Raw genomic sequence first — 14,833 nt, forward strand, 5'->3', positions numbered from 1 at the left:
TTAATTTACATTGCCAACTTTATACTCAGCAAATGAGCACATAAATCTCCACAGTTGTCTTGTGTATCACCATCCAGTCAAGCTGCAGGACATAACTGTAGTTCCAAAAAAGCTTTTACGCTTTTTATAAAATCTAACATATCATTATTTTGTTTCATTTCATTTGAATTTGGTAAACAGCGCACTATAACTTACTTAGCACATAAAACTTTTCTCCCCGGAGTTTGCATTCTGTTGACTACTCACCATCAATTCTCTTCACAACCAGTTACTGAGTCATTTCTGTTAGTGGAATCAGTAAAATGATAGATTATAAACCTGGCAAATGAAAGGCAAGAAGAGAACAGGCAGTTTATCCTACATGATAACATCAGTGAGGTTGTGCAGACAGAATTCCATGATCAGATTGTTTCAGTCACATGTTTTTGGCTTGTTCAGTTCACTTTATTTGTTCTTAGTATATACAAATTTCTGCATTTTGCTGTCAGTGAATTTTGTGTGTATGATTGTGTTACTATTGTGAAAGAGACAAAACTGAAATAAAGGGAAGAGGGAACCCAAATGAGTCTCAAACATGGTGCTGAAGTGAAAATAGGGATGAACATTTAATTATTGTGTTTTATATTAAACTTTGCCACTCTATCATGGATGCTTTCATGTGGCACATAGAGTCCCTTTGGGTAGCAGGGGAAAATGCTATTAGTGGTTGTGTTTGTATGTGGTGCTCCGGATGTATCACCCAGATGTCACTGTAATGGGGCCTCATTCAGACCTGTGGAGACCCTAAACAATAGAGCCCCAGAAATATGTCTTCATTTTTTCATTTTCCAGTTAGTTCTGGCTTCTCCTTTTAAATAAGCTGGGATTTAGTAACCCAGCCATTACCCGCTTTCTTTCTTTTTTTTTTTTTTTATGACCTACAAACCACTGAGATTTTCCTTCACCCAATAGACCGCTTATCTGGTTCATTGCTGACCTGTTCAATTCTGCTTTGTCTGTCTCCCCCGTAATTCTGCTGAACCCGCAGTTATTAGAAGAACCAAAAGCAGCAATCATGGGGCTTATTCAGCCCAAACATGAGGCTGTGTCTTAACATGCATGTGCCACTTGGATGCACGTCTGGCTGAGGTCAGAGGTCAACATCCAGTTCCGTTTACCAGCCAGCTCTGAAATGCCCTGCTGAGGTGTCAGACACACCTGCAGGGTTGTTTACATTTTCAAGGATATCTGGAAGTGAGGAGACACACTCTGGTATGGAAGAGGTCACAAGGAATTTGTTCAAATGTTATTTTCATCGCTGAAGCTATCATTTCGTGGGATTATCCCTGCCAAGTTAATTTGAAGCCAGAGTTTTATATCTGTGCAGACAGCTGCTACCAATATGAACCGTTGGCGTAGCGGAGAAATTGTTACGCTCTGCAAGATGGATTATCTGTTGTAGCACATCTCTCACCTTGCCTTCATTTATCAGGATGCAGCAAAGCAGGTAGAATGTTTCCTTTTGTGCTATAATCTAGTCCTTAGAGGAAGCAGAACAGGACAGATTAGTTTATGTGATTTATCTGACACTCAAATTAAAGCATAAATAATCTTTCGGCTAAAGGTGGGACATTTTAGCAACCTTAAAAATTGGAGATACCTCAGTATAATTCCTTCTTGTTGAAAGGAAACCCATTTATGCTCGTCTTAAATTTAGAGCAATAACCTGCCTGCTTGTCTGTTAAACCTGGGGAATTTGTCCCTGCCTTCATTAGGAGTCATGTGTACTGTATAATGTAGCACAGAGAAGAAAAAGCCCAGCATCTTATTAGTTGAACATCCACAGGCCAAGCTAATATTATGGATCTGCTGGGATGCCCTTGAGTAGCCTCCCTAAAACTTGTTTTGCATCAGACCTGCTCCCAAGCGTTGGTGTAGTAAGCCAATTCACACATTTTCTTGTCAGTCATGGGCCAACACTCAGTCCTTGCACATTTCCCTAACTGGCAGGAAGCTCAGCACAGTTAGAGATGAGTGTTGACTAGGTTTAAAACTCCATTGCACAGGATTACTGCATGTCACCTGTATAGCCTTAAGAAATCAGGGAATTAGAGACGAAAGTGGAAGCTGCTCTGAAAATATCACAGCCTGCGGTCCTTCTCATCATCGCACTGTCACAGGTGGAAAAGTGTAGTCTTTAATAAAGGACTCCAGCTCACTGAGTTGAGATTGTCCCTTGCTGGGCATTATGAAGCTGCAAGTTGTGTTTGCAGAAAAAAGAATTCTGAATGTCCTTATGTTGACTTGCACCTGAATCCCCCCAACAGCAGTGTCTTGGTTTTTAGGAGATACACAGATTTCTCTTCAGCTTTAGTCTGATAAGTTTAGTAGAAGAAGGCAGAGACAGAGCCCACCCTGATAGAAAGATTCATTTAAACCTCTTCTGATTAAAAAATTTTGTTTATAATTTTCTTTTTCAGCTCATCTTATGTAAAGAAACCATTGCAATCGGTTTCTGTATATTAAGCAAAGCTGGAGCTGAAAAAACATGTAACCATATAATACTGACACCTTTATGCAGATGGTGTGCAGGGATCCCAGCCAATCATAAGATCATGACATGTTGTCGCAGATGTTGCATGCTATTTTGTGCTTTTTCCTTCCTCCTGTGTCATTTCAATCAGAGCAACAACTAGGCGTATTTTTTTACCCTAACCTTTACATCAGTGGGGTATTTCAATCAGGCATATTCCCCGATTTGTGGCCATTGTTGCCAAGATAAGCATGGCAAGCCTGTGTTGTTAAATTAACTAAAGTGATATTATCTGATGACTTAGCCTCTGGGAGCAATAGTCAGGTTTCAGGGCTTCTGGTGTAGCTATGATTGTTTTTTTTTTTTTTGTTTTTTTTTAAATTTTATTTTATTTTCTAAATGCTGGGAAGTTAGGTAAGGCTCATAAAAGTATAATCATTTTTAAATTAATGCTGAAGGTCTGGAGATTTTATGTCAGTTAATCTACATCCACAGATTGTTCTTACATGCCACCAAAGCCAACACAAGTGCGACCAGTTGACACAATTCAGACTACAATGAAAACCAGTTAGTTTTCTATTGCTGATATCTTCCATCCTCCCTCAGAATGAGAACATTTATGTGTAAATGTCTAACTATAAATCCTGTTCTGGATGAAAGATTAGTAATTGTACCAGATTTAGCCTTGCTATGAAGACTATCATCCTCATAGCTGCTATTATGGTTTAAAATAATTGATTAGTAAAAAAAAAATCCTATAAATGTATAAACTTCACATTTGAAGTTAAGAATGGCTGATCACAAAGCTAGCATTTAACAGATGTAGGATTGTTAGCCAACAGTAATTTTTCAACCAAGAAAGAAAAAAAGTTTATCTTCAGTAAAAACATTTTAATCACTGTTGATGCCTTTGGTTGGAACAGACTGTCGGAGCTCTTTGTTTTGAATTCTTTGGCCTAGACTCTCATGACTGTTCGACTGACTGTTTACCAGAATAGGTGATATATTTAGTTACATACAGCTGTGCCATACATTTATTTTAGCTGTGGTTGACCGAGCTAAGGCTTTGAGTCATTCCAGTGTACAGAACACTGTTTACAGATGTGCTCCGAGACTGCTTAAACCATCAATGGACAACTAATTCTGAGTGGGAAAAATCCTCTACAATTGTAATATTGGTTTACAGTTAAACATAGTCTTGAAGTGCTACCCACAACATCTGGCTTCTTTTGTATACAAGTGTTTTTCCTTTCTCTTTGTATTCCAAATATCTGGTTTTGGCCAAATTGGATGAGAGTAATTTACAATGCTGTGGGGATTCGGAGGCATTCCACTGGAAATGGTAACCATTCCCAGTGGATTAATTATCAGCTCTTTTTGCTGCTTTTGCTGCTTTTGTTATCAAAAAGGAAACAAAATAGTAGATTTAATATAAGTCCACATATAAAGATCCTGTCTGTCATTCCAGGTATGTTTTCAGAGCTATTATTTTCATGTTTATCTCTGTCAACAATATTATGCAAACAACCTGGCTGAATTTCATGAAACTTGACAACAAGCAAGAACTTGAGCACAGGAAGTATTATTATAGCCTGGCTGAAGAACTGCAAAAAAAAAAAAAAAAAAAAAAAGAAAGATAGAAAAAAGAGAAAGCAAAAATATATTTATTAATAAAAACATAAAATGTGAACAAGCCAGTAATGTAAGCTTTGAGGGAATAAATGAGAGTGTATGAAGTGCACAGAACAACAAAACATGCTGAGCTTGCCAATACAGGGGTGGTCATCTGGCCCAACCCAGGATACACCTAACTACAGGCAGGTGGAGGTCTTAAACAAAAAGACTCTAGTCTTTTACAAATCCATCCATCCATCCATCCATCCATCCATCCATCCATCCATCCATCCATCCATCCATCCATCCATCCATCCTATTACAGCTTTGATTATATATTAACATTGTGTTGTATTTTTGCCCTACAATTTAATTACAATTTCCTCTGCATGTCAGACTTCTAAAACTTTTTCATGTCTTTTATTTCAACCTACATCACCAATTATCACAGGGAGGACAATTAATTCATTTAACAAAAAAAGGATATGAATCAGTGTCTAGGATGACATTATCTGACCACAGACGGAAAAATTATCAAGGAGAAACAGTACGGTCACTGTAAAAGCACTGTAAAACCAACAAAAACAATCTATCTATCTATCTATCTATCTATCTATCTATCTATCTATCTATCTATCTATCTATCTATCTATCTATCTATCTATCTATCTATCTATCTATCTCTCTCTCTCTCTCTCTCTCTCTCTCTCTCTCTCTCTCTCTCTCTCTATATATATATATATATATATATATATATATATATATATATATATATATATATATGTGTGTACATGTATAAGCTACATCATTCACACAAAAAAAAACCTTGATTGCATATTGTGTTGAAGATGCGGCTCTACAAGTAAAATCACAATTGTTCATGTGAAGTTTGACAAAAAGCAGACTCCCATCACTTTTCCTTTTGTCATTTTTCAGTTAGTCATTGGTGTACACAATGTGTTCATTGTAGAGACCAATGACATATGATGCCTCACACAACACACCCTTTATCACAATTAATAATTTAAATGGCAGGCATTGTTTTTTCTGCACTTTTTAATGACACAATCATAAGCACTTATCCACCTCATGGGGGATATTTTGCCGTGGGAGGCTACCAGTGAAATTAAGTCAATGAATAAAAGATAAGATGAAGAAAAATGCTGATCTGGGACTTCATCTGAGGTCCAAGCTGAGCAGCAGTTATGAATGCAGGGCAGAGGCCATGTTACTCACTAGCCTCCTCTTGGAGTGAGACCATCCAGGGGGCTGTGTTGATAATTTGACCCCTCAGCTCTTTGGTAAGGTCGAGGGCAACTACTCTGGTCTCTTGGGGAAGGATTTACTTTGTTCTCCTACATGACTACCTGGAAATTAGATGTGATCTTGTGTGTGATTTGGATGCAAGTGATGGATGGTTTTCTCTGGGTAATATGACAAATGAATTCCCTCTCAAGCAGTGGCTGCTCATCTTTTTTAATTCTTTTTTTGCTTTTGTTATGGTTGTGATTAATAGGGGCTCCTGACCCGTGGGGGACTGGCGAAGGAAGTGACATATTTACAAGGTCACACAGCCCCTTCTCACTGTTTAATCGAGGTCTCTGTGGTACATCCTAGACTTGTAGTCCAAAGTAATCCTATTTCCAGATGCTATCTTGAATTCATGAGTTAATGTATTAATTTCATGCTTCTGTGCTTGCCCTGGTTCTCACTTCATTTACAGTTACCAGTGATGTCTTTTCCCATTGAATTAAATTATTTACATAAATATTTCATATTTAAAGCTCACATTTAATTTTTATCACATTAATTGTGAACATTTGTTTTCGTGATCAAGATACATTTTTAATTAATAAATATCAATGTTTAGTTCTTAAGCACTTTTTCATAAAAACAAAACAAAACAAAAAAAAAAACAAACAAAAAAAAAAAGAACCTCCACCTTATCTGGCTCCTCACGATGTGGAGATGCAGTGGTTCTTCTCTGAGCCCATTCTTGGATGACAGAGCTTCTCACCCTGTCTCTAAAAGAGAACCCAGCCACACTGCGGAGGAAACTCATTTCAGCTGCTTGTATTCGTGATCTCAACCATTAACAACACCTTGTGACCACAGGTGAGGGTAGAAATGTAGATCAACTCAGGAACTCAGCTCCTTCTTCACCACAACAGACCTATGCAGAGTCTGGATCATTGTAGATGCCGTACAGATCCATCTGACTCTGCGTACTCATCGAAGACGCGTTGGTAGGATTGAAGAGGTCTTTGAAGTATTCCTTCCATCGACCCAGTTGAGGTCAGAAGCACCCCTTCCCCACTGTACAGTGCTGATGGTGCACTGATTCCCCCTCGAGAGTCCCACAGGTCAAAAAGACCAGACAGGACTCCTTCTGCTTGATGGCAACCCCCACAAACAAGTTTGGGGATTACCACTCTGAAGTGCATTGACGACCTTACAGCAACAGTTCCGGTTGGCCTCTTCAACAATAGATATATATACAATACCAAATATTTAGTTACAGAAAATGGTTTTAATAGTGCAAAACTATTTTTTGTGTGTTTACAGGCATTTATGAGCTTCATTTTTATTCTCTTTAGTTTCAGTGACTAAAAGCAGACTGAGACTTTAGTAAACGTCTTTAGCTTTAGGTTTAGTGGAAGTCACATTACCGGTATACTCTTACCCAAAAAATAACTTTTGATATTATTTGGTTCTTGCATAAAAATTAATTCAGACTGTCTTTCTTTACACAAGTGGTTCCTAGGAAATGCGTGCATGCAAATCTGGGCATTTTTATCTCAACTGCTGCTGTTATTTTTTAGTTGCTTAAGACCACAATAAACCTGGATAAAGCCATGATTAATGCAAACTAAATCAGAGAAATAAGTGAAAGGCAGTGGCTTTTGCTTGTTTGGAGGCCTGACTAGGACTATGATTGCTCATGAAAAACCCATTTTCTTATACTTGTATTCATTGTAATAAAGATAATATCAAGTATTGCAGTAAATGGAAAACAACCAGTCATCAGCGTAAAACGTAGTATGAAATTTGACTAGATCAGTAGATTATTGTACTTGCTCCTCCTCTATAATTTAGAGTTAAAAGAGCCTGCTTAAAGGACTGGCTGATTTACCTTCATTGTATGAGGTGAGTTAAATTAAATGAAACAAGTTAATTTATCCCAGAGAGAGTAATGAATTTAAATATGATCAGTTCTAAAAAGATGGGTGAATAAGTTTAATTAACTGAAACTATTTTACAGGAAATTTTCTGTCATTTATACATTTGTCCTTTTTGGTGCATGAAGTAAAATATATTCAGCATTTATAATAAATGAAGGCAGTGTCAGATTTATTGGCAGCCATTTATTATCATCTTTCTTCAACCAGTCATGAGCCAGTTCCAATACCACATACCAGACTGAGTTTCATCCCACCTGCAGGGGCCTTGTGCTGAACTTTAATCATTGTCCACACACACACACACACACACACACACACACACACACACACACACACACACACACACACACACACACACACACACACACACACACACACACACACACACACGTACATACAGTGTTCTGTGTGTTGTTAGTGGATGCAAACCAAAATTCACTTCCTGTAACTTAAACATATTAAAGAGGTTGTGTCGTCCAGTAAGGATGGCCACATGACTTCTCAAAAGCAAACTCAGACTGAAAGTATATTGTCTGTAAAATTAGTACAGCTAATGGGTTTTTCCATAGAAAAAGCTATTATGGGAGACAGCCTGAGCCTGGAGGCAGTATGGACATTGTGCTTACAGCCTGAAGTGAGTCTTTAGCTGTCTGTTCTGTTCTTTATTACTGCTTATTTGCTTTGGCGCATCTGTAAGTGGTCCTAAATGGGAAATTGCTTGTTTTGTTGAGAAGATAGTCCCCAAAAAAACATCAGGCAGTTGAAACTGTGTTCTGAGAACTGGTCTTAAGTACATCAATGCAGCTGCCTGCAAGGACTTCCGGGACAGAGTACTGTCCTGTTGTTAGGGTCTCTCAAGCATGTTCCTCTCTGTCTTTTCCATAAGATTTTTCTTATATTTAATTTTCCTCTGTGCCTTGAACAATAAGCTTTTTGGCTTTTCTACTTATTCTACAGCATTTGTTTCTTTGTTGCCTGCAATGTTCTCCTCTCTTCTTTTCCATCATCCTAATCTTTTGTTTAACACATGGTCAAAAATTAGGCATCCAGTGATTAACTTGTTTTTAAGCTTTTAACAATCTTCCTTTGATTTTTCATGGTAATATGGATCAGGCTTGCTGGAGCTGATCCACTCATTCTACACAAAACCTCGCAGTTCCAGCCTCATTGTAGACTCTAATCTGCCTGTTGCTCTGGCAGATAAGTGAAGTTTAAGCTGTCATGCAATATAAACAGCCCTGAATAATAATTATTAATAAAATTATGGTGCTGTTGAGTAAACACACATATTGTATTCTAAGGCATACTGACTCGCAGAGCCTCTTTCCTAACCTTTAAAGGAAAATTTGAAGGAAAGATGCTCCCTTCCCTTTAAGGAAAATCTAAGCAGTAACTTATGATATCCCTTGAAAATTAGTATGTGTAATGCCCAATAGACAACCTTTTTATCTTCCCTTGCAATTAAATATGAAGACGGCACAGGTGTGATTTGTGAGGTTGTTTGCAAAATAGCTTTGATTTCTAAACTTTGCTTTCAGTCAGCCGGGCCCATCAGCAGGCTGTGTAATTAATTTTCTCCTTAGAGAGCTGAGGAGGTAAGACAGTGCTCTCCATTGCACAGACTGCTTATCCAGTCAGGTATAAAGATAATTCTCTGCTCTGGCTTCAGGAATAAATGATTAAAGGACTTTTGGTTTGTTCTCGTCATCCCAGAAATTCATTGAAAGCAAAACAATATTTACGTGTTTCATCTGAATTCTTTCTATTTTTCCTTTCTGTTTTCTTTTTTTATTTTCTCTTGCAATTCTGTTCACATAATCAGTTTGGCACATGTACATTGCGGGGGCCGGGGCTGGGGGGGGGGGGGGGGGGGGGGGGGGGGGGCAGCAGATGGCAGACTCTAAACGAATCTGCCTGATTGCCTGTTTCACTCATCTTTCCCTGAATGGCAGGGCAGAGAGTATGGAAAGGCATTCCTCTGATGAGTTATTAAGGCTGTAGCCAATCCCATTTGTGGCGCACAGGGAGGGAGCAATCAAAACAGCATTCAGGCCATTACTAGTGACGCTATTTGAAGTTAATCACAATCATTACAAATTTGAGTTATCTGTGTGGTTAATGTGATCGATCTTTGAAGCCAGAATATAGCCCTTTTAGAAATATAAATAGAAACATTTTCTATCAGTTCTTAATATATTTAATAATTAAAAAAAATTGTATGTAAACATTTACATTACATTAAAAATGAGACAGTTTGTGATGAAAACATAGTTTTAGGTTTTTCACAGACACAAAGTCATGTAAAGAGCAGTTTTACAGCATAAAATACAGGAATTAAAAGCATTCATTCTCTGTACTGCTTAGTCCATTACGGGTCGCAGGTAAGCTGGAGCCTGTCCCAGCATTTTAGCAGTTGAGAGGCAGGGTACACCCTGGACAGGTTGCAGGGCCAAAACAGATAGAGACAAACAACCATTCACACAGACACACACTCCTAGGGAGAGTTTAGAATGACCAATTAACCTAACATGCATGTCTTTGGACTGTGGGAGGAAGTCGAAGAACCCATAGAGAACCCATGTGTACACGGGGAGAACATGCAAACTCCACACAGAAAGGCTATCTCTCCCCAGCCAAGGCTCGAACCAGCGAGTCTTCTTGCTGTGAGGCTGCGGTGCTAACCACGACACTACTGTGCAACCAAAAGTTGCTTTTAAAAGGAATTAAAAGCAATAAAAATATAATATCAAATTCAAATAAGTAGATAAACAGCACATCTGGTGCACATAAGCTTGATATTTTGAAAAAACCTTTGAGTGAATCATGAGATATTTCTATCTAACTTTCAAATATTGAACTTTCACAACAAGCTCTGAAATTTGTCAAATTAGGCCTTCAGTGTAGAGGACAATTTCTTAAAATCAACAGTATAATGTCAAACTTTCCAATGTGTAAAATGGCTATACCACAAGGTTCTATTTTAGGCCCATTGTTCTTTTGTTCACACATGACATTTACACATTGCACACATTAATGGGAAAGTGTGTCCAAACTTTTGACTGGTGCTGTATGTATAACTGAGTTGCTAAATAGTTGTAAAGATCTTTTCATTTATGTTTTAGCAAAGACTCAACATCAGGCTGCAGAGTTGCTCAGCAGGCAAATGATTTTTGTTTTGCAGTGACTTAAGAATGATTTTGTGCATTTGAGCTGTACATGAACTGTTTCCGTGTGCTTTACAATCAGATATAAAGTGTGTGATGATTTTACAGTCAGAATTGTTCCACAGAAAATGAAAAAATGTAAGAGTTCAAATGGCTTATATAAGGTCAGTATCAAAAACCATCAACATTTATCTCAACTGTTTCCATTTGATAAGATCCTGTTTGCCTATAAAGGCTGCTCATATGCATGCAATGATTCTATCACACCTCTTGTATTGTGCAACAGTTTAGGGTGATGCAAGTGAGTCAGCTCCTGTAATATATTCTAAGAAATCTAATTAATTAAAGTTTGATAAATCCATAAGGTTTTAATTTCTAAAACTGGCCCTACTCCAGAAGTCATTCTGGAAATTAGTCATAGCTAGAAGTCCTACATCAGGGGTGCCCATGTTCGATCTTCGATATCTATCATCCTGCAACTTTTAGATGCAACCCTTCTCCAACACACTTGAATCAGATGTCATCTGCATGTGATTCAGCTCTGCAGAGGCCTGGTAATGAGCCAGTCATTTGATTCAGATGTGTTGGAAAAGGGTTGCATCTAAAAGTTGCAGGATGGGAGCTCTTGAGGACTGGACTTGGGCACCCCTGTCCTACATACATGGACTCTGCATTTTTTTTTTTAAATGAATAGTCCCTGTCAAATTTTAAATGAAACAAATCATTCATTCAGTTTAAGATACATACATTTAAAAGCATCTCTAGATCTAAATTTAAAACTACTGAACTGAACAAAGATTAATAAAATACAAACTTTTTTCTTACAGGTTGCAGGTACAGGTAGTTAAAATGCCTGTTGTTGATTCATCATCATCCTTTCAGAAATTGATCCATGTTTTGCTAGCAGTGCAAAAACTATGAGTTTTATTTAGCCTTGCTGTTTTTCAGTGAAACCCACTGTTTAAACTCTGGTCGTAATCTCCCATCTTACAATGACCAATTATTGAAACTGCATCATTCACCCTCCTTTGTTCTTCTTATTAAGATTTTGTGGCTTATTAAAGTGAAGACTAGAGATTGATTTTTAGCTCCAGTGTTGAAACAGTTATACAAGTCGTGTTTCCATTCTGTCTCTAGGAGCAGTGCTTTAGAGGACACTGCTATGAATTGTGTTAAAGGGTATGAACAAACAACTAGGAGGACTAGTTGTTCTCTTACTCATCTTGGGATAAAAAACTGACTTTGTAGTTTGTTAGGGCAAATGACTATGTAAAACAGGATTGTAATAAATAGAGTAGTTATAACTGTGCTGGAAACAAAAACTTTAAGGTAGGAGTCCTGGCTCTGTGCAAGAAAGAGCCCCAGGAATTATTTTTTCTGGCTACATTGCAGATATTTGTCCATGTTGTACAGATAAAATATGAGTTTAATTAATTAAAATATGTTTGCATCGCGAAGGATTGTTTTAAAAAAAGTCAAAACAACCATAAGTCAGAAGTAGTAATACTACAGAAATGAACATACAAACATCATTCTTAATGCAGAAATTGTTCAAATCTACAGTTTTACGATAATGTAGCACATAATGTACTTGAGGTTTGTCAGCTGGAAAAGGTGCCTGATGCAACCATGTGTTCTCTTTGCCCACTTCCCTCTGGACATATTTCTGTTGGAGTTAAGCTATTTCATCAGGTTTGATGGGCAAGAGCAGCATATTTGCTTTATGAATAGAGCAGATCTGTCAAGCTGCCAGTCCCCTGCTGCTACAGTTAGCAGACTGATTGATTTAGATGTGACTTCCCTTGAGGATGACATTCTCTCATCAATGGCACAGTTCCCTTTCTTCCTCTTACCGTCCTCCCTCCATCTTTCCAGTCTATTTTTACTTGCCTCTCTCCCTGTCTTTCCATATTTTACCCTCATGTCCCCTCTTTACCTCCCTCTCACGCAGCCGTGAGCAGAACCATCAACACCATTGACTCAGGCGTTTTTGAAGGACGTTGACAGTCGATAAGTGCTGAAGGCATGACGATTACAAAGGGGTGCAAACGCTCATCAATAGTAGACAGTATAATGCTGAAAATGCCATCCTATCTTTAGAGCTTTGATTGCATCATTTCAATCTTTTTGATGGCATGTCAGGGCTGCAGTCATTCCATGAGTTGTTGGAATAAATGAAATATTAAGTTATATGATGCAGGCCATATCATTAAAGAAAGAACTAATTCAGCATTAAATGCTAAAAGCTAAATTATTAATGTATAATAGCAGTTTTAGCTCAAAACTACAATGATTATTTTTGTCTTGAAAGTGAAGCTGCTGGGAAACAAAAATCCTCAGAGCTTGAAGTCAGTCTATTCAGAGTAGAAACTGTTATGTCTCCACCTGTCTCCTAGAACGACTGTTGCTGTAGGTTGAAGTTGACGGCCTGGCAGGGGGTTAATGACACTGCTTGAACAGGGAGGCAGGAAACCTTCAGCCTTCTTCTCATCAGCTCTGCCGCAAGCTCTACAAATACAAAGTCGTGATAAAAGTTGTGGGCGATGGGTGGTGGTGGGGGGCAGGAGACAACATCAGCAGCTGTGAGGAAAGAGCGATGACTCAGTTTCACGCTTCCCTTTTTTTATGATATATGCAAGCAGAAGCAGGTTGCAGGTGTATCAGACATTATGACTGTATCAATGCAGTTTTAAATGTGAAGGCCTCATTTCTGTTGGCTTTTGTTACTAGACTTTATTATATTCTCAACCAGTCATGTTGGCTCACCTTTAGACACAAAAGAAGCCTCAAGGATAAAACTGACGCATACTACTGGTGGAGCACTATCATTAAAGAGACCCAATTCTTTGTTCCTTTTAGACATTGGCCCTCCTTTTTATCTGTGGGTGACTGTTCATACTAGAGAGAAATACTATTTTCTGATAATATGATCCCTCCTGCTGGTCAGTCCAAGTATTTCTGATATCGGTATCCCTCCCCAGGAGAGTCAGACATGCAGCCTCACTGCACTCAGTCTGAATGCAATCCCTATCCTTATCTCTCCTGCATATTGTGATTCAAATGCTGGGTGCTGCTTTTGGAAATGGGAAATGGGTGCAGAAACCTGCATCACATGATTTTTGATGATCGCCTTGTCATGAAAGAAAGAAGAAATTATAAAAGAAGATGAAAGAAGAAATTATCATCAACACTAGAGCATAAAGTGATGATATTAAGAGTCTTTCAGTGTCCTATAACTTTCTGTTTAGTATATTATCATAGCCTATTACTGAAATTTCACACAGGTTTAAATGGAAAGTGTAGGTGGTAAAGAAAGTGATTTCAGTGCTGAGAGTGGCTCACGTTTCTGCCTAAAAAGTTTTAGCTTTGCAGCCACACATAAAAACAGCAAGAAAATATTAGAGATTGTCATCTCTCCTAGTTAACTTTCCTTTTCCTTTTAGTCAACAGGTATCAGCAGATGAGGTGGGCTGATCTTCACAAACCATCATGGATATCAACTACTGGGCATTCATTTATCCCAAAATGCAGTGCCTGGATGGGTCTGGCTTCATAACACCTTCTTGTGTCTGAGCTGTGATACTTTGGGCTCACAGGCTGCAAACAGCATGACACAAATGGACTACAAGTACAGCCTGCTGGGCTCCACTGTGGACGACTACCGGAAGAGGCCATTGCTCTTGCAGGTGGACAACACGCCTATGAACTTGTTTGCAGTTCTGGAGGTGAAACGGGAGCTGCCGAAGCACTGGAACACCCTAGGCTGTTTCCGAAAGATGCGTCTATGTGGCTTCCTGTTCATTGTGACTGTCATGTTCCTCATCATGGCTTCGTACATTTTGACAGGGGACAAAAAAGGCCTCCTCCTCACCCCGTCACCTTACCACTTCAGCAGCCTGGTCAGCCCGGGACCTTTAACCTTCAACCTCTCTTCAGTGAAAGATTATGCACATATCAAAGCGGTAGTGAAGTCCATTGCATCAAAAGTGGAGTTTAGAAGCAGGCGACGTCTTCCAGAGCATGAAGCACTGGTTAAGAGTGAGCCACATGTGAGTAAAATCAAACAATATTTTATATCTGTCAAATGTTCTGTATCAGTCAAAGATGAAAAAATTTGGTGACACAATCATTTTTAAAAAGACAAACCTACACACACACACACAAAAAAAAACTAAATAAAATGCCTCAAATCACATCAGAAACTGAACAAACCTTCTTATTTTTCTAGAAGTGATCTAAAGTCTTCAGCACATAGTTCCTGAATCTCCTTCAGTGTTTATCTCACCTCAAAGTCTGGTTCAATTCATTGATATCTCAAGTTATAATGGCTTGAGGCTATTTACAACAAAGCTCATTTCCTA

General features: G+C 38.4%; 1 protein-coding gene across 2 annotated transcripts in view; it reads left to right on the forward strand.

Annotated features, from left to right (window-relative positions):
• Positions 1-14,833, forward strand: part of LOC121633082 (carbohydrate sulfotransferase 15-like) — a 45,071-nt gene that overhangs the window by 17,018 nt on the left and 13,220 nt on the right. For both annotated transcript variants that reach the window (XM_041974959.1, XM_041974960.1), the window contains exon 2: positions 13,916-14,521. In XM_041974959.1, the coding sequence (XP_041830893.1) occupies positions 14,081-14,521 (441 nt within the window). In that variant the 5' untranslated portion in view covers positions 13,916-14,080. The remainder of the gene's footprint in view (positions 1-13,915; positions 14,522-14,833) is intronic.

Source organism: Melanotaenia boesemani, chromosome 21, assembly GCF_017639745.1.
Source record: "Melanotaenia boesemani isolate fMelBoe1 chromosome 21, fMelBoe1.pri, whole genome shotgun sequence".
Taxonomy (NCBI): Eukaryota; Metazoa; Chordata; class Actinopteri; order Atheriniformes; family Melanotaeniidae; genus Melanotaenia; species Melanotaenia boesemani.